Source organism: Talpa europaea, assembly GCF_964194135.1.
Source record: "Talpa europaea genome assembly, chromosome: 1".
In the NCBI taxonomy this organism is placed as follows: Eukaryota; Metazoa; Chordata; class Mammalia; order Eulipotyphla; family Talpidae; genus Talpa; species Talpa europaea.
Window position 1 is genome coordinate 21,887,725 of NC_140073.1, and position 20,781 is coordinate 21,908,505.

General features: G+C 43.0%; 1 protein-coding gene across 1 annotated transcript in view; it reads right to left on the reverse strand.

The window, feature by feature from the left end:
* Window positions 1-20,781, reverse strand: part of KIAA1549L (KIAA1549 like) — a gene marked incomplete at both ends in the record, with an annotated part of 230,659 nt that overhangs the window by 27,234 nt on the left and 182,644 nt on the right. Inside the window, 3 exons of the mRNA XM_084254514.1 lie at window positions 2,246-2,375; window positions 8,135-8,352; window positions 14,815-14,993. Coding sequence (XP_084110640.1) covers window positions 2,246-2,375; window positions 8,135-8,352; window positions 14,815-14,993 — 527 coding nt within the window. The remainder of the gene's footprint in view (window positions 1-2,245; window positions 2,376-8,134; window positions 8,353-14,814; window positions 14,994-20,781) is intronic.

The following is a 20,781-nucleotide window of genomic DNA, read 5'->3' on the forward strand; positions in this document are numbered from 1 at the left end:
AATGCTTGTCTATCTTGGCCTGGCTTCAAGATCCCCAGACCCAGTAGGAAGAATGACATGTTTCCAACTGAATGACCTGGTCACTGCTGGGCTCATGGATTCTTTTGCCAGGAGTACCTTGGCATTTTTGGAAAACGAAGAGCTCATAAAAGGATGCATTGTTTAAAACGATGACTCTTCTTTTTCTAATTTATCTGTTGATCCATTTGTTGCTCATGCCAGAATTCTTGTGAGACCTAACATCTAGCCTCTTCTAGAGATCAGAAAAATAGGATGTATATTATGCTATGAAGATAGATGTCTAGTGGGGTGGGTATATGTGGGAGCTGAACTGCATGGTGGTTAAGGGGATAAGTACTGGAGTTGGGTTGACAAATAATGTAACTGAGCTATGCCTCAGTTTCCTCATTTATACAACAGGCATAATGAAACTACCTATTTGACTGGTGACTGTGCAAATTCAATTAGATAATATACACCAAAAAACTGAGTAGGGTCTGTGCAGTAGGTAAATGAGAGCTACTTTTCATCTGGTTAGAATAAAAGGCGCAGGAGGAAATGGAAGAACTAACTGCATTCTTAAAATCAGCAGTCTAAATTCTTAAAATTGTTCCCTAGCTGATCATTTTCTCTTAAGGAAATTTACATTTGCTTGTGTTTTTGAGATTACATGTACTTCACAAAGAAATAAATATTAAAAAACAAATCATCAGAATGAAATGGGCCTCCCCTAAAGTAATTTGCAACTGGAACATTTATACATGTTTGTAAGGGGTGAGCAACCTCCTTTTAAAGCTCATCTCTCTCCTTTTATTGTTCTAGGTAATTTATTAGCATGTCATTCCAAAAGTATGACGATAGTATTCTAAAGTAAGTCACAGTTTTTGAAAAAATTCTGCAAAGTTCTCTTTTAGGACAAATAAGGAAACCTCTGGTCTGTTTCCTCAAACTGTAAAAGTGTTTGTGCCTAGACTCTCACAAGAAACCTATTAATACCAATCTTGAAATAAATTAAGAATCCTGTCATACCTCAGGTGGCAGAGCAGAAGAAAAGGTTTTCAAACCAAAAAGTATCCAGGCAGAATCTTTGTTATTAGTAGGAAGAGATTTAGCAGAAACCTTATATGCCTGATTTTTAACCACAGGCTGATCATCAAACTGATGACTGAGTTTTGTATAAGAAAAATTTTTATGAGGAGAAAACTTACCGTGGACTAATTTAACCTGGAGGAAAAAAGACCTGTCCAGAGCATCTGGAATTTTATAAAACTAAACTATCAAACTATTTTACATGAGAAAGGCAGTGACTTATCCTGAGGGGGAGGGAAAATCTTCCCTTTAAATCAGCACCATCTATGATGTAAAATATATATAAATTTCTAAAAATTTGCACCGTCTATTTAAGAAATCAAGCATCATTTTCAAATGACAAATTCTTCAGTGACAACAAAAGTTGAACCAGACATACTGAAATTACAGCTTGTATTACAGAAAATGTTTTCTCTGTAATTAGGGTAATGTTTTAGGAGCGTGGGAAAGAGACATGTTTCATATAACCTAAGAGTATATTTGAAATTCTGGGGCAGAAGGAAGTGCTATTGAACCCCTGTCATGGAATGGTTCGCCTGGGCTCCTAGGTGCAGCTCCACGTGACAGAATGTAAACAAGGTGATGGGAGGCACCAAGTTCCAATTCATCACCTGGAGAAGTTGGCCAGGACTAGAAGGGTTCCTGCAGCCTGGAGCTCAGTGCACACTGCGTGCGCTTTATCATATGAAACCACCAAATCCCTCTGTTGGGCATCACATTGTTTCCATGGCATATTGAGGAGTTATGAAATCAGGAACAAATCCAACTTCTCAGCACTGCTATGGATTCAAACAAGCCTGTGTTCAAATGAATGCTAACCATGGCCAGGGTTCCTACTGAGCTTCTAAGGGCAGAGGGAAAGAGAGTAAACACATACAGAACCTCATTGAGTTCAAGGTCAGCAACGCACTATCCATAAAATGGTTGAATTGCGAAATTGAGACCCTTTTACCAATAATTTGTTACCCTGACACATTCCAGGTAATCTCACTCTGCAAAAACAGGTGGGTAATAAAGAATAATAAAACAAAACATTTTAGTGCCTTTTTTTAATTCTACAAACATACGGTGAACTGAAACCTTATGAGATGTCCTATCGTCTTTCCTTTTGGGGGAAAGCCAAGCTGGGGTTCACCTCAGCCCACAGGAGACTTACATCATATCCGCTGTTTCGGATTCCTCGGCGGGGTCGCTCCCGAGTCACCAGAAGGTCCATCTCTGTTTCTCCCGGACTCGGGCTATTCAGACTCTGCCGGCTTCGGTAGACGGAGTTCTTCATCTGTTGCCTGAAGAAAATTCAACCACTGTTATGATGCAGCAAATGCCCTGACAGATGGAATTCTCCACTGATCCAAACTACAGGCAACCAATGAGGGTTTGGATTTGCCTCGCAAATCTCAGAATTGATGGTATTTGTTACTGGGCCATGGGGGGCATAGAAAGAGTGAAATAAAGATTTTTTTTTTTCCAGATGCTGTAACCTTTTGGCTGAATTGTAAATGTTCTTTCATATGGAAACTAGGTAACAATAATCAATTGCAATGCTGCAATCTCCTCTAAAATTCTGCTGATGGCAAGGCCAGGGGGCTCTCCCTTGACCCTTGAGGACAGCTAGCTGGAGAACAAACTTGCTTTTGCAGACTTTGTTGACTCAGCAGCCTCCTGTTCCTTTTAATCTTTCTGATTTTTATATGCAGGTTTCCATGATGTATTAATAAACCCTGTGGCTAATAAGCTGCTTAATACTGCGGATGCTGATCAACTTTTCTGTTCTACCTTCACCATAGTGGATCCCCTGCTGGGCTAAGGAGCCACAAACTGACAGGCAACTTGGGGCTCATGTGTACATTCACCTGTCCATCCATGCATGCATCCAATATTTACTCAGTGCCTACTATGTAATAGGCCTTGTGGAGGAAGATAAAGACCTACAGTGAGCATGGCAGATGTGGCCCTGCTCTTTTGGGGCTTGCTTTTGAATGAAGGAGAAAGGCAATTCACACGATAATTTCAAGGAATGACAACCACTATTAAGATGTGACAGAGGGTGACTAGGATGGGCGACACCTTTATAAGATGGTCTAGGAACGCGATGTTTTAGCCAAGACATACACAGATCCAGCCAGCCAAAGTGGACACAGCACACACTTCAGGCCCAGGGAGAGGCACAGCTAGAGGCTCCACTTACCACCCTCTAGGAAATGCCTGCATTTGTCCCCACTGTCTTGTTCCATTTGCCATTAGAACCATTTTTGAGGAGTGGGAAGAAACAGCAGCATAGCAAAGGTCATGGCTGTGATTTTCTCCTTCCACAAGAGGCAACTTTTATATATGGGGACAGGTGATGTCCACGTGCTCTAGCAACGTGACAAAGTAAGTAACGTGTACTTCAAAGAACTCCCCAATGCCACCTATTTTGTCTCAATTCTAAGATTTTACTCGCTCATGAAGGTGAAGAGGTTATAACATCTATTCCCAGTGACTATGCAGGAAGCCAGACACCTGGTGGGTATGCATGCTTTTCACCATCCATACTGGCTAATGATAGCATGACAGTCACACATTGTTAGTCCAGATCAGGCATGAGAAATCCCAAGGCAAAACGTTACCCCTGCAATTAGCCTCAGGAATAAAACAGACACTACCAGACCTTCCCTCAACACAAGGAGCTTACACCTGTTTAGAGAACATCTCTGGCCTCTGCTTGCGTGGTCCTTACAACAACCTTTTTTTGGTAAATGCTCTACCTTCCTTCATTCCTTCCTTCAGGGATAGGCATGTGACCCCGGCTGCACAATCACCACATTGCTTGTTCCTGGGGACAGTGACTGATCACAGAGTGGGCCCATCAGATGAAGACTCAGTGCTTTTGCAAGAACAAACAGAAAAGAGGCATTCTCTTGGCACTGAGGCTTCTAAGAATACAGGATATAAGCCTACAGTTGTTGGCAGCCAGTTTGTCACCATGAGGTGAAAGCCAGCCTGAAAAGGAGCCAGCAAAGAGTGAAGGGAGAGCAAGATAAATATGGGAGACACTGAATGACTTCTTGGGTTTATGCATGCCTGAAGCCTTGACCTTCCAAATAATGTCCAATGATAAAGTCTCTTCATTTAACCAGTTTGTGCTGAATTTCCATCATTTGCAACAAAAAGGATCCAGACTAATTAATATAGGAATTTAAACCTAATATTATCAACCATGCCCTATAGTTATCTGTAATTAGAGACTTCCTTTAGGAATGGAGCATAAACTTGTGACACAGAATCTATTCTGAGTGATTCACACTTTAAGGCAGACCCCAAAGAATTTTTATCCTTGACCTAATTAAAATAATTTTTTTTTGAAAAAGCAGACTTTACCACTGTCCTGAGATTGCCAATTAGCCCATTTAGAAAAGATTTACTAATAAGGGTGGTGAGGAGTAAATACTAGGATTAGCAATTGACGTTAAAGTAGGCTATTTTGGAGTATTAGAAATACAATAGTGAGATCATGTAGCCCTTTTAAGAACCATGACTGCGGGTGAGAGCTCAGGCACAGGACTGCACTCCCAGCTACTTTTTCTTCAAAGACAAAGTTCCATTATAATACACAGCTAAAAGGTCACTGTTTTACATGGATTTCAATCGACCAGACCACCAATGTGTGCCGGTATGTGGGCAACTGGAAATAAATTGGGCTCTCAGGTAGAGAAATTACTCATTTGAATCAAATAAGAGTTCCATTAGGTGTGTTCATTTCCTATTAGTACTTTGCTACATGCTTTAAAAGTTAATAATTTTCGAAACTTGCAAACCAGAGAGGTAGGGTTTTTATCTCTGAAAGGATTATTGGCTTGATCATGATGAATTTTACTTGTATTTTTAGGGACTTTTAAATCCCACTATAGTTTAAGAAAGTAGTGTTCTGTGAAAACCTAGGGCTCCACAGAGATGAACTGGAGCCACCGAGGAGGAGGAGGCCCTACTTCCAGCACTCTGTCTGCATTCGTCATGCTGTAGGCTGGGTTACCCCAGAAGTAGACTGCGATGATTTGAGTGCAAGTGGTTTAGATGGAAGTGGATTCCAGGAACCACTAGTTGGGAAGTGGGAAATGAGAGAGGGAAGGGTGAGTACCATAAAGAGCAGATTAATGCTTGAGGCGAGTAGGGATCAAACTCACTGCAGAAATAAGGGCGATGTTTCATTTCATTCAAGTAATGGCGAGATCAACAAATTCAGGCGATGACTGCCATTGTAAAGATAGCTTGTTACACTCATGGATGCCAAGAGGAAGGGGCACACTGTGCCATGGGGCCACACGGGGAAGCACCAGAGGAGTGAGGGTAAAGGTTTGGCAAGAACCTTATTTGTGGTTTCCAAGGGAAAGAATAGGCAAGATAGGGTGAGCAGGTGAAGGACTGGCTCATTTGAGTAATTTTGGCAGAATCTGGAGCATAGGGGTTATCCCTAGTTGTCTGGCACCTGGCTGGAGTGATTAGGGAAGGGGAGTGAGGGTCCAGAGCCAGAGTGCCCTGTATAAAGGAGGTGGTTGGAGGTGGCTTCTGACTTACTGGTTTGCATATATATGAAAGCCACACTTGCAGGTGAGATTCTATTTCTAGAAATTGGAATAGTAGCCAGACAAGGGAAAGGCAGGACCCAGATGTTAAATCATCACATACAGAAGCTAGAACAGGTTTATGATGACAGTGTAGCTTAAAACACAGAGCTGTCCTGTTGGAAGCATTTATCCATCAGTTCCCATATGTCGGTGACTGAGGCTGCTCTAGGGAGTGTCAGCTACCTGACACTTCTGGATGAGGACAGCTGAGAAATGGTCCCAAGGTGAGCCAGAGATGCCGGTGGTAAGGAGGTGGTGGGGGGCCTGCAGGAGTGTGGGAGACAAGGGCTCTACCAGGAGCACTCTGACAACATTTGCCCCCATTCTATCTGTACTTGATGTCTCTGGGTAAGAATTTAAAAATTCAAGAATGGGGCTGTGCTTCTGACTTTAAAGAAAAAAATTGTGAAAACACTTTTAAAAGATTTGGGGATGACTCAACATTTGGACTCAAACTTTGTCTTTGATTTAATTTAGGTCTCAGGGTAAAATTCTGGTAACTGACACTACATCTGGACTAGAGAATGATTCTTTTACCGTGTCCTGCAGTATACAGGTCCTTGAGAACAGAACTTCTGGAGAACAAAACTGAACAGCAATCAACAGGTAACTCCAACCTGTGATAATATTACACACAGCAGCCTCTGCAGTAGGCAGTAGATCGTGACAAGGATAATCTCAGAGTGTACTTAGTCTGTCACTACTTTGTGTATGTTAATTTCCCTCCCCCTTGCTCATTTCTTGCTGACCCGTCTTTATTCCTACTCCCAACTCACTCCATATGCAGCAGCAATTCATGATTTACCCTTAATTGGTCAAAAAAAAAAATTAACATTGATGTTGGTTCTTAGGAGATATTGCCTCATGTCTTCAACAGAATTTACTGAGGATTAACTACATACCCCCCAGCATCCACAGGCCATCCGAATCAAGCCTGAATTTTGCTGGACAAAAAGTTTCTGTAGAAAAAATTTTGATCCTCCTCTTTATAAAAAGCCTTAGCTGAAATTTTTATTTATTTCTCAAATAACATCAAAGTTAAGTTCCTTTTATTTGTACATGATCTTTGATTCACTTTCTGAATGTCAGCAGGAAACCCCGGAAAAAATACATAAAAGGCCACAGAAGAAAAAAGTCCTGAAGTGCAAAGTAAAAGTTAAAGATGCCCCCAGCTGCCCCATAAAACCCCTATCTTTTCTTCTACCATTACCAACATGGTGACACATGCATTGTGACTGCTGTCATGGCGGGATTTGAGATCAATAGTTTGTCATACCCACCAAGCCTAATTAGCAGCATGGTAAATTAACCCCTGGTTGAGAATTCTGTCTCTTCCTTATTGAACATAAAATTATGTCAATTCCATTCATAAAATTTGGCCACACCTCTCAGCTTGATTTTGTGGCCTCCATCCAAGCCTGTCACACAGTCATTTTTCTTTTTCATAATACACACTCAGCCAGAACTGTCCTGTCCTGCCCAGTCTATGGTGCATCTGCCAAGGCTACGGGATGGGACAGCATTAACATGATCAAAGCAAGGGGCTGTCGCCAAGGAGAATGTCTATTTGACAGACAAGATGTCCAACCATAAAAGTGCTTCAGAGCTGACGAGGGAAAGCAGAAAGGAGAGTGTGTTGAGCTGCGGTAGCTTCCACCCCTTTACCCAGTAGGTAAGGTCACCCGCCTCCCAGTTAGCAACAGAGCATGGAGGGATGTCAATTCAAAGCACCAGGTCTAACCCTCCCTCACTAGGCTATAGCCCCCTCTAAGATCATTACAGTGCCTCATGCTTCAAATACCCATTGTAATTGTGAGTAATAAACTTTTGGGGGAGGTTATTGTTCTCTTGCATCAGACCCAGTGAATGGGGTGTCTCATTGCCATAAACAATGAGTTGAATAAAGGCATGAATGAGAAAAGGCACGCACGGCCATGATATTCAGCATCTTGCACAGTGCCTAATACTTAGTAGGTGCCGACAAATCTATGAATTGAAGAGATGAACGCCACACAGATAGCTGACTAGCAAGGCGGTAACTACTTACTGAAGCTGAATGAAAAGGTGAGGTATGCAATTTGCTTTTCTTGTGCAAGAGAGTCACTAAAATAATTGAAAAAATACAATGTCCCTTGATCTGGGAGTTGCATAACTGCTGATAATTATGTCCTCACCCAGCTCTGAAAACAGCTATGGGTCTGAAAATATCATTAAGCTAAAGGACAATTATGGTTTGCCCAAGTATTTTTTTAATGGCTTCAATTTTATTCTTCCAGACTCATTATGGTGTCCCTGCTCACACAGACCAGCGCGGCCGGGATCAACAGCCTGCAAAGACAATGTCTGAGCTCACAGATCAAGGGACTGGGGCTGTGTTGCCCAGGCACCCTCCGCCCTCCTCCCAACAGTACAGCGACCTTCAGAGCGCCCGAGAGACGCACCTGTTTTTAGACTCAGCAAATGGGGCACACAATTCCGGATCTGGGTCCAAAACATGCTCAATTTCCTTTGGGGCCTTCTCATACATTTTTTTTCTTTCCGTCTGAGCCTTGTTTGTCTCCATCGGCGGGAAGTCGTAATAGCCCTTCCTCTTGGCTTTGAGGCGCAGCTTGTTCCGATAGTGTTCAATGTCAGACTTCTGCTTCAGGGCCTTGTTCACCTGGGGGAGAGACAGACAGACTCAGGCCCACACCCCACCATCTGGGAGGACAAGTAGGAGGCCTTCCTCTGAGGCTGTGACTCTTGAAGAGCCACCCAATGCTTTACCTCTGGCCTTTGAGTCAGCCAGACGCACCCGTGTCCTCTTCCAAGACCAGCCTATAACAGTTGGCCTCAGACAGTGGAGCCTGGCCCTCACCGAAGTCACTCCGCATCTCCCAGGGCCCCTTTCTCCTTAATCTATCTAAGTCTGCTCAGGCCTAGGCTTGAAGCTGTATGTTCAGCTTTGTGGTATGGAGCTCAATCCTGCCCAAACCCTTATGGTTTCCCTGTGTGGGAGCCTCTGCCTCAGTAGCCCAGCCAGGGATGAGTTGGGATGAATAGGGTAAAGAAGGGGGGCAGACACCATCTCATAGAAGGGAATATGGCCAATGTGCCTTCTGACCCATCAAAGATACAAGCAGATGACTACGCTAATGGCCAACAAATGATGAGGATGTAACACCTACAAACAGCCAAGCTGCCTGATATTTATAGGATAATCTGGACAATCATTTGTAATCAGATGACTATGTTTACATAACAATGTATGGTGCAGAGAGCAATCTCACAGCTATAATTTCAAGGGATAATCCTCAAAAATCTGGTAGGTATGAGGAAATGGAGGTCCCAAAAGGTTAAGCTAGCCAAGTGTGGAGTTGGGACACCCCAGTTCTCCGAGTAAGTGTTCCCCTTTATCGAGAGGTACAATGTGTAGTTACTAGGGTGCTTCATGGGCATGGACTCTTCTTAATCTTCACTGCATCCCATTAGCCAGTTTAGTATCACTGCCCACATGACAGATGAGATTAAGGAACTTTCTCAAGGCCCCCCAGATAACAGAAAGGAGCCAGGATTTGACCTTGGACAGCTGAGTTCTGAGTCTGCACCGTTAACCACTATGTACACAGCCCCTCAGTATGAGAGGACAAGGACGTGCAGATAGCTCAAAGTCAATGTCCCTGGACTGGGAGATTTCACCTGGGAGACACTGGAGGGAGGCGTTTGTCAGAGTTGGGAATTTTCATCTGGAAGATGCCCAAGGCAGTGGTTATCTGGCAGTGCATTGGACCTGGCAAAAATCCAGAAGGCTCTATGGCAAACCTACTGAATCAGAATTTTCATGGCACATGAGAAATACAGAGGTAGTGAGAGGGGAGCAGAAGCTGTTATGAGGAGCTCCCTCAATTGTCTGACCAATGTTAAGGATGGGGGGCAGGGCTACAGTTGTCTTTGTATCCCTCCTGGACTGGAAGATCCAAGTAGCAAGGCCCAAAGTTAGCATGCTGGGCTTCTGGCCAATCAGGACCACGAATCCCTGACCTGCCATTGCAGTGCTTTAGTTTGTTTTTGTTTTTGTTTTTTTTTTAAATAGAGGCATGTTTTATTTATTTATTTATTTGTTTGTTTGTTTGTTTGTTTTTTGTTTATACATGCACTGGGTACAGTCAGAAGCACGGGAGGGTGAGAGAATTCACCAGAGCCAGAGCGGGGAGCAGAGCAGGCAGAAGGACCCAAGTACACTGCTGAGGGGAGCAGCGGGCGGCAGGAGAGGTCTGTGCACCATGTGGGACCCTCCTCCGGTGGCTGGGGAGCAGCCGGGGATCGAACTGGTGCCACAGAGGCCGCGGGCAGCTTCGCAACCCAGCGCTCAACCTCTGCGCCACCAGGGAGGCCCCACTGCAGTGCTTTAAACTCTTTTTTGTCTTCTTAATTCTCTTCTATTTGGATAATTAACCTGAAATCTGCTAGAAGGTCAAGTCTTCAAAAATTAAGGCCAGGCAGTACTCGTTTCTGCTCAAGGACATTTTCCCTCAATCCTCCCTTCTCCCTTGTCTGCCACAGGTAAGGGCTCAGGGTCGTCTCCTGAAACAAACTTATGTGCAAAGAACATAGGAGAAGATCATCTTTTTAAAGTCAGTCTCTTACACTCATCCCCAACTCTTAATGAAATGTTCACCAGAGTTCGCTTGGGTTAATAAACAAACACTCCTGGGAGGGTACTTCTGTTGCTTCCAGTCATTCACATCTTAGTGATGGAGCAGCACAGAGCTGGGGCTAAGGTGGACGTTCAGGAACTAGACCAACTGGCCCGGTTTAAATCCTACTCTTCTTAGCTGTGTGACCTTCATCACATTACTTAATTTCTCTGTGCATCTTTTAGTGTAAGCAGGAGGGAGTAATACAGTCACTTAAAACACAGTGACATTTTGGTCCCACAAGGGACCATGTATGATGGTGGGCTCTGTACTCTATACTGGCCCAGCTGCGGGGTAGGTTGTACCATCTAGGTTTGTGTCCTTCTACGATATTCACACAATGAAGAAATCACCTAATGACATGTTTCTCAGAACTTATCCTTGCCATTAAGTAGCACATGTCAGCAAGCAGCCCTACCTCCCAGGGCGGGTGTGAGGATCACGTGAATTCATACATACAGATCATTTAAATGGCCAGAGGCTGAGAATGACTTACAAATATTATTGTTAATGTGGGGTTAGTAGGATTTCTTTATAGGTAAGAGCAAGGGAGAGAAGGGGAAGGGAAATGAGTATCTTTGGGAGCAGAGTACTCAGGTGGGTGGGCTTGGGTGGAGCGGGATGGAGGGGGGCCTTGAGCAGCATGAATGCAGTGCAGGGGTGCTGAGGAGGTGGGAAGGGGCAGGGTATAGGAAAGAAGGGGCAGAGGCAACAGGTTGACTGCATAACTTGGTCTCAGAATGCCCTTCCTCTCCTCGGGTCCATGAAAGCTACTCCGGTTGCATTTTTTCTGGTTCTTGTTTGGGGAGAAAACAAAAGGTAGTGGCAAGAAGGCTGCAAGAAGCAGCCTGTAACAACACACACCAAGGACTATGTTTGGCCAAAAAGTGTGGTAAGAACGCGGTGTTTTATGCAACCAGCAGGAGTCATGCGCCTGAGAAATGATATCCTAGCCTTGAGGACAAACTCAAATACCCAGAGAGCTGTGTAAATGGCAACAGAGACCTCTAGTTGGGATGTGATACTCCACACTGCTAGGCTATTTTAGAAAGGAATTCATCCAGTGGTAAAAATGTACCAACCCAGAGTACAAGGCCTGAGGTCAGCTAATACCAGGCTGCTTCTTAGATGCTTTGTTTTTACCACATTTGAAGAAACGTAAGCTGGAGGTCCCATTTTTTCCCCTAACTTTTGCAAAGATCTCCACCAGTTGGTCTCTAGTGATATGTTTAGACTGGTAGCACTTCACAAGTTTCAATTTGTTCTCTCATTCTCCTTGTCATAGAGGAAATAAGAGAAGTAGCTAGCAAGATGTCCTCCAAGCCAGGAACCCATTTCTGGAATCTCTACTAAAGCAACATTCCAAGAGAGGTTCAAAGTCAGAGACAAACGTTAATATCACCAGTAATCAGACCCACTGGGATCAAGTGATTCCTGACAAGATGCTCACGAGACGTGGCTCCCAGGTTCATGCCAAAAGCACACAACCAGCATCCATTTATAAGAACACATCAGACAAACCCAAATTGAGGGATATGCTCCATGATTACTGGACAGTGCTCTTCAAAGAGTCATGGTCATGAAAGACACAGAAGGGTCACAGAGGCTGATGAGGAACTACCCCAGGCTGGAGATGACTAAAGAGACAACTAAATGCCGTGTAGGATCCTGGACTCTGGATCAGAAAAAGGTCACTATCAGGAAAACTGGTGAAATTCAAATGAGATTCATAAATTAGTCAATAGTAGTATATCCATGTTCATTTCCTGGCTTTGATAATTATTCTATGGTTTTTGTCAGTAGGGATAGCTAGGTAAAGAGCATCCAGGAACTCCCTGTGCTGTCATGCAACTCTTCTGTAAACCCCAAACGACTTCAAAATAAAAAGTTTTTAAAAGCCATGTGTGAAATTAGTCATTGTGATGTTATTTATAATAGCCAAAACTGAAGCCAAAACCTACCTGGAAGTTTTGAACAATGGGAGATTAGTTTTCTAATCAATGATACATCTATTCAATTAAATCACTAGCAATGAACAGAAAGACAACAGCAACACAGCAAATGCTTAAGATAGAAGATATAAAATTATCTGCGTAGAATGAGATTTTGAAATACACACAAGTGATCAAAAGCTTGATGAGAAGTTGCAAAAAATGGAAACAGGATATGTTAGGGCACTGAAATTATAGTGATTTTTCTTATTTTCTGAACTTTCTATGTTGTGATGTTTTCTTTAAAATAATCTTTAAATGAATGTCCTATAATTCATGAAAGGAAAATTTATGGGTTTGGGGCTGTGCTGTTTTCACTTAAACAAGTGCCCATAAGAGAACGAAGAAAATTATAAGACAATCTGCTCTAACACCACAAGACAGCAAATTACAGAGAACAGTTCAGGGCTCTCTTTCCATCCAAATGCCAGCAAGGGCCATTCCTTTAACGACCAAAATGTAACAAGTATCCATTTCTGTGACAGGGTTATGGGCCTGGCAGAAAAAGGGAACCAAAGTTGAATACAGGCGAGACATGGAATCTGTCCCCATGAAAGTCACCTCACTAAGCAGAGATGAAAAGATGCAGGCATGGTGGCCATTAGCTGGGTCTACCGGGCAGAGGGTTCTAAGTGGAAGCAGTGACCAGTGCATCAGTGATAACTGATCACTGGACTTGTACGTTTAGTGGCAAAATTGTGCCTAAGGAAAGATTCAATGGCCATGATTGGCTTTGAGAAGACATACAGATTCCCAAATTACAGTCAAGGGGCATAAAGTACAGCGTCAATGAATCCTTGCTGATTGGCTCACTAACGGTGATGATAATAATGTATGTATTGTGTGTCAGGCACTGTTCTAAGTGCCTTATGTATATTTGATCCTCAAAACAGCCCTATTTTACAGCTGGAAATACTGAGGCCTAGAGAAATTAACCTGCCAAAGGTCACACAGAGAGTAAGTAGAAGAGCTGGGATGCAAACTTTTGCAGGGTGGCTTAGATTTCATCGTCTTTTGAGCACAATGCTATTTTCCACTGACAGGCCGTAGCGAGTCAAAGAGAGTAAAAGAGCCCTGGACAGAGAGCCAGGGGACTTGAACGCCTAACTGTCATCATCCTGCAGTGTGAAGCTGAACAAGCCTCTGGTTTCTTTGTCTAGAAAAGGAAGAGGTTGGGAAAGATGTGCTCTGCAATTCTACGACTAATTAAGTCTCTCAAATTTGGTGAAGCTCAACCCATCCCATACTTAAGAGGAGCTCAGTTTTTCTGGCCAGAAAACAAGTGGAGCTTTCTGAATCAGGCCTGGGTGGGGGACAGAGGCCAAGTCCCTGATGTGCACTGACAACGCCCAGGTGTATAGGGTTGTGGCAAGTTGGGTGTGGTGCGAAGAAGACTTTCCATCTTTGGAGATCTTCCACTTGTTGCAGGTAACGACAGCAGAATATAAACAAATGAAATGAATGACCAACCTAACAACTTAATAATAGAGAAAAACATAAGTAGGTTAGTATGTGTGCACAAATGTGCAATGCAAGTATTCACATGCACATGCCAGAGGTGTATTCTGAAACATTTCCAGCCCACTGATCATTCTGCCACAGAAGATGGAGGAATGGCCAATGATTCTTACCTGACCTGCTTTCTTGCTTTCCCTTAAACTGCATCCATTTATGTATCTATGTTCTGTCTATGTGTCCATCTACATGGGTCCCTATCTGCCTGTGTCTATGTATCTATCTATTTATGTGTCTATCTACATATCTGTCTATGTATATATGTATGTATGTATGTATATGTGTATCTATCTATCTATCTATCATTTCTCTATATAATCTATCCATTCATCCATTTTCCTTTGATGAACTCTCATTCTCCATTGTAGACTACAAATCCTTAACAAACTCTTAGGAATACTGATTCACACGGTGATATCCATTATATCCTCCTGGAAGCAGGCCACAGGATTATTTCAAAATTGCTACAAGAAATAAAAGTCATTTCAGGGCCTATAGGTGGGCCACGTCTCTGTCCCAACAACAGAACCTTCTCTAGTTCCCTTTCAACTCAAGTCCCTCCCATCCCCACAGCAACTGACATCCCATCATGGACAGTTTAGGCGTGTTGTCAAGAAAGACAGAAGGCTGTGTATGTGGAAGGGGGTGGGGGAAAATTTCTGTTATTCCCCTTTATAACTACAGTTTTAAAAACATCCCCTCTGGAGTTTCCAATGAAGGTAGAAAATGCTCTGAAAAAAACTGCCCAACAAACCCGTTTTGGGTGACTGTGTCCTGATTCTTCCCAGGAGGCCTGCCCATGCAGAGGTGAAAATGACCGAACAAGCCCTGTACACCTGGACTCAACCTGCACTCAGTCTGCTGGGTATGACTCCGGGGTCTGATTCACAGGGGCCTGGCTGCCCTAGCTCTGACCCCTATAGGTCCTCAGGGGCTCACCTCGCCGTTGAGGACTGCCGGCTCCTGGCTCCTGTCTGAGGTGGGGTGTACCACAGGGAGGGCAGTGGGTTTTATTGCGATGAGCTGCACAGATCCAGAAGACGTGTCAAAGGGATCAGCAGCTGTCTTGCCAGAGTTGTCAAACAGAACGGCTCCATCCTCTTCATCACTCACAGGTGCTAAAGTACAACATAAAAACATCAGTTTTATGGTGTTAAGGGGGAGCTGCACCAACATGGCGGTGGCGGGGGGGGGGGTATTTATGTAAAACTCACAGCCTCAGGACATCACTCAAAATGACCTCAGGAGCAAGGGGCTCTGATTCCGTGCCAAGGACACTCTGCTGCTCATGGAGTTCTTTCAAATTTAAGTTCTGGACTATTCATCCTTTTATTGTGTGGTCAATGGGCAGGAAAGAGCTGGAAAGGCTCCAATTTAAGCAGTGAAAACCATACTCTCAAAATTGATAAAATGCATCAGGGAATTAAAGAGTAAATTTTTCTCTATGTTTGAGTGGGAGATGGGGAAGGTACAATTTGGCCCAATCTGGCAACTATTCTTAAAACACAACCATCAACAGAATAACAGCATTCAGCTCAGCCTCTGCCACTGAAGCTGCCAATTCTTGCATAGGGCTAAGGTAACAAGTCTTTCCTGGTCAACTAGCCACAGTAATCGCTGGTAACCCTTTATCTATTTTTTTCTTTCTAAAGGCTGCTTCTCCAAAGATTTGGGTTTGGGTTACTTTCATTTGTCTACAACATAGAAAAGCTGGGGGCCTCCTTGGCAGCACTATGAAGCTATCAGCAGCCACTGCAGCACAAGTTCGATCCCTGGCCAGGGAGGTGACGCACATGGCACGGCAGACCTCTCCTGTCTCACCCACTGCTCCCCTCAGCAGTGTATTTCAGTCAATCCACCTGTTCTGTTCCCCACTCTGTCTCTGATGGGTTCTCTCACCCCCACACAGACACCGCTGGACTGTAAACCAGTTCTTGTATGCATAAATAAATAAATCTTTAAAAAAAAAAAACCAAAGAAAAGCTAAGAAATAGTCACCAGAGAAACTAATATAAAGCTACAGACAACTCTCCTAATTAAATAGAGTGATTTCCACCTACGCTTGTTAAATGAACTCTCCTTTCTGACAGATAATTCTGCTGTTTGTTGAAAGACACCAGTCTGCCTTGTGTTTCCATAACTATAAACTGACAGAAGTTCCAGGGCCAGTGGTATCTTGTCGATTTACTTGTTCTTAAAGCATATTCCCATTAAGTAGCTATAAGAATGACAGTTTATTGAGCATGGCTTGGCAAGAGATAAATTAAGCCTGTTCAAACAACTAAACCAGTAGGCAATTTAGGAGCAAAATAGGTGTTATATAAAATATGAGAGTAACAGAAGTGTATTCATCTTTCCTCCTGTCTGCTCAAGAGATTGGGAGGCTATTTAAATTATTGAGAAACACATAGTTTGTATCATTCTGTCACTTATAATCACAGAAGATTTGTCAAATTAAGGCAAGTGAATTGTTATTTTACAGTACTGCTACTTTACAGAGTCTAACAATGGATTATAATTTATAGAGTATTTTTTGGTTCTGTGCATTTATTTCCAAATAGCAGGCCATCAAGCAACTAATGAAAGAAGAAAATCTCTATTTAGATGTGTTTAGATGAATGTATCTTTTCAGAAAAGAGTTTTTGCTGGGCAACTCTTGCCCATGTGGACAACTGCTCTGAAAGCCATTGTGGTAGCCAGCCTCCAAGACGGCACCCAATAATCCCCCCCTCCCGACATGCACAGTCATGATGACAGAGAATAGGACGTCCTGGTTAACCAATAAGAAATTGCAGAAATGACACTGACTTTCAAGACTAAGTCATAAAAAAAAAAATTGTGGTTTTCACTTTGCTCTTTCCTGGACCATTTACTCTGGGGAAAGCCAGCCGCCATGTTACAAGGACACTCAAGCAGGCCCATGGAAACGCCCATATGGCAAGAAAGTGAGACTCCTGTCCAGTTATGTGAGTGAGTCATCTTGTAAGTGGTACAGGAGGCCCAGTTGAGCCTTTAGATCACTATAGCCCAGGCCAACATCTTAACTGCAACCTCATAAGATACTGTGAGCAGGACCACCCCGCTAGCTCATGCCTGAATTCCTGATCCAGACTTTATATGAGATAATAAAAAAGATTGCCAATTTTGGTGCTAGGTTTGGGGTGATTTGTTGTGCAACCATAACTAACACACCTCCTCAACAATGTCCCTTCTCCAAGCTTCTATTCTTCTGCCCTTACTCCTAAAATATATACACTACCAGCAGCCAGGATGGATTGTCTTTTCAAAAGGTAACCAGACCACAGTATTCCTCTCTCCCAGAAGAAAACCCAGTATTGACCAGGGCCAACAAGATCCTTTGGTATGAGCTGACTGCCTTGCTGAGTCCACTTCCTCTCTCTCCCATCACCCACTCTGCTCAAGCTACACTGACCTTCTTGATCACATCACACTAGTCCCACCTCAGGGATTCTGCATTAGAGGTTCCTTCTACTCAGGATACTCTTTTCCCAGAGCTGTACAGGCCTAGTTCCTTCTTATTTTTCAAGTTGCAGCTCAAAAAATGCTTCCCTTACCCACCTACCTAAAACAACTCACCTGTTTTATTTCCTTCATAGCACTGAACACTATCAATTTGTTGTACAGTAGACCCTTGAATGCATTTACTATACTTATCCATACCTTCAGTTTACATCATCTGGTTAGAAGAAATTCTGTCTATAAAAGAACACCTGTAGTCCAGACCTTATCGTTCAAGGGTCAACTGTTTTCATTCAATCTGCTCCCACCCCCGCCACTAAAATATAAATTCCATTCCTGCCTTTCTTTTAAAAGCCTGGTGCCTATTCCTTTTATATGTTTCATGCAATTAGCTTTCAGTAAGGATCTGTCAAATAAATGAGTGAACAAAGAAAGGATTAAAATTTCCTGACCTGGGAAAGGAGATGCTTGAGTATCTGCAGGACAGGTAAATGTGTCATGCTATCACTAAGTAGCTCCAGAGGGTGAAGAGATGGCACTTAGTATTATCACAGCATCTGGGTTGTGACACCCTCACCTTCTATCCTACAGGAAGGGCCAGGGAGGGTGGGGGAGCAAAACTATAAGACAAGAAAGGACACCCTGGAAAGAGTGTGGGCTACAGTTCTTTTTCATCCTCAGTCTCAAAAATGTTATATTGATATTTGCACAATAAGTCCTCTAGGTTTGTTAGGGGGGAAATTAATTAGTTGTCCCCGTTTAAAAAAGACTGTGGAGGCACGCAGACCTCTCCTGCCGCCCGCTGCTCCCCTCAGCAGTGTACTTCGGTCCTTCTGCCTGTTCTGCTCCCCGCTCTGGCTCTGGTGAATTCTCTCACCCTCCTGCGCTTCTGACTGTACCCAGTGCATGTATAAATAAATAAATAAATGTTTAAAAAAAAAGAGCATATATTTAAAAAAATATAAAAAAATAAAAAAGACTGGAAAAAAAACATTAATAGGCAATACATTAAATATTAATACGTTAAAATGTTGTGTGAGTACAGCAGGTTCATGGGAATTTTAAATGTATAATTAGTCCCTACAGAAAAAAGCCTGGGAGAAATGCTATAGAACAGGGCCATGCTTTCACTGAGGAAGTGTCCTGGTATCCGTCACAACATCACAGGCAATGCCACTGAACAATCTGCTCAGATCTAACAGCCTTGTATTTGCATAGTTGGTTTTAATTTCTATAAATCAGGCTGGAATGGGAGATTTCATTTCTTCATGTTTGAATGAATGGAGAGAACACTCCCATCTGAGACAGCAAATGCTCTTTCTGCAATTGTCATTAAAGCACAAAGAGAAATAATCTACAACTAGAATCACTGTTCTCTGCTGTGGCTTATCAAGTAATAAGCAAGTCTTCACCTCATTGGGAAAGAAAGAATGAAAACTCAAACTGTTTTTGAGCTGGTATCTCAGACAAAGGCCTCTTTCCTCAAGGGCCTCTGCTAAGAATGTAGTAATCCATCCTTTAAATTCTCTAATTCTTCTCCTCTGGTCCCAACTGCCCCACGACTGCTAGGAAGCAAGGTCTGATTCCACTCTGGATCCTGGCTGTGAAATCTCTTAGTGGCTTAAAGGAAGCTGCATGCTTAAGGGTTTATGGAAGCTTTTGCTCCTAATTGAATAAAGATGCGAATACATGTTTTATGTTCTCATCTTGAACTCATGTTCAACTCTTTCCCGGAAAACACGCTTTCTAAGGTGGCACTGGTTTTATTCAGAAGTTTAAGTGTCTATATTTGGTTAGGAAATACCAAATTGTTTTGCTTTCAAATTCTAGCTCTCACATCTAACTTTCCCACTTAAATTTAAACTTCTCCTGAAGCACACTGTATGACCGCCTTGCTGCTATGGTAACTAATGAGGCCGCTGAGCCACAAGGTCGCCAGCCAGCCACACTGCTTATCCGGATAGTGTCTTTTCCTTTTAAATTTCTTTTCACCATAGTGGAAAATGAGAAACAACAGATGCAACTAACCTGGTGGGAAATCAGAATAATTTTAGAATGACGGCCTGGCACATTAACATTTATTAATTAACTTTAGTAACCCTAGCCTCTAGCATGGAAACCAAGCCACGAGCCAGTATCTGAATATTTCATTCCAAGAGAATAACTCCAGAGGTCATGTGCATACTCTATGGTGCTATTGTAACAGGGTGGTCCCCAGGAAAGGGGGAGGTTTCAGGTTTCCTGCCCCACCCAAAGGAGGGTGGAGTTGAGCAGGGAGAAGCAGCAGCTGCAGAAGAGACTGAGGAAGGAAAGAAGCAGGATGCAGAGCCAGAAGGAGACCTGGAGGAGGCACATGGAGCAGAGAGACACGTGAAGAAACTGCACTTGCTTCTTGGTCCTGGACTGGTTGAAACAGAAGTGGGTGAGAAAATCTTGGGGAGGTGACAATGGCGGTTTTTGTCTTGATTTTGATTTTGCTTTTTTCCTCCCAGACTTGTCTGGTTGTTTCTGATCCTTTTATGTGGGTCCCCACCAAGAGGTGCTTTAGACATGTGGCAGGCTTTTGGGCCTTGCTCTGGGCCAATCCTGTTTGGGTGGACTTTTCCCTATGAGGGGACGGGTAACTTTGGGTGCTTGATTTAGAAACTATATTCTTTGCCTTTCCTGTATTGTTTACTAATTGTATTAAAGTTCCTTTTCATTAAAGTCTCACATGTTTTGTGTTGATGCGGCGGATGACAGCACCTATTTAGAGCAGGAAGGTTTGGGGGGGTCTGGGGTGCCCCTCTCCCTGCCCTATAACACTTTCTCAAGAAGACAATGTGATGAAACCTTTCTGGTTTTGCCATAATTGCAGTCAATGTTATTTTCTTCCTTCTTTCCTTCCTTAGCTCATCTTCCCATCCATCAAAATACACTACTGAATTTTCTGATGAACTCTAACTTAGTGTTATGATAAACTGGAACCCCTTGAGAAAAAGGCCAAGTGCAGGTTTCACTGAAGAGCCATTCTAGACTTATGTGCTTCCATGCCTGCTGAATTTTACATTAAACAAGTTGGTTCTATTGTTTCTATTTGAAAATTTCACGTGGAAACCTCACTGAATGGAACCCATTGCGAAACAGAAATGATCAACCCTGAAAATTCACTGGGCTTACTTAGGGCAAAAATAAAATGCAACAGAGCTCTGCGAAATCCAGAGGAAAGATGGCTTTTTAATAAAACAAACAAATAAAAACCTCAACTTGGTACAGTAATTGCATTTTATTCATGCACCCAGCTGTTGTTATTCCTCAACCTGATATTTAAATACTCAAAATGACCTAAGCATAATAAGAAGGCAGGCAGGGAAGTTGGAAAAACAAGACTGGGAAGGTCAGCAGGAATTTTTAGAGCAGCTCAAAGTCTCATCAGCAGGGGTAGGG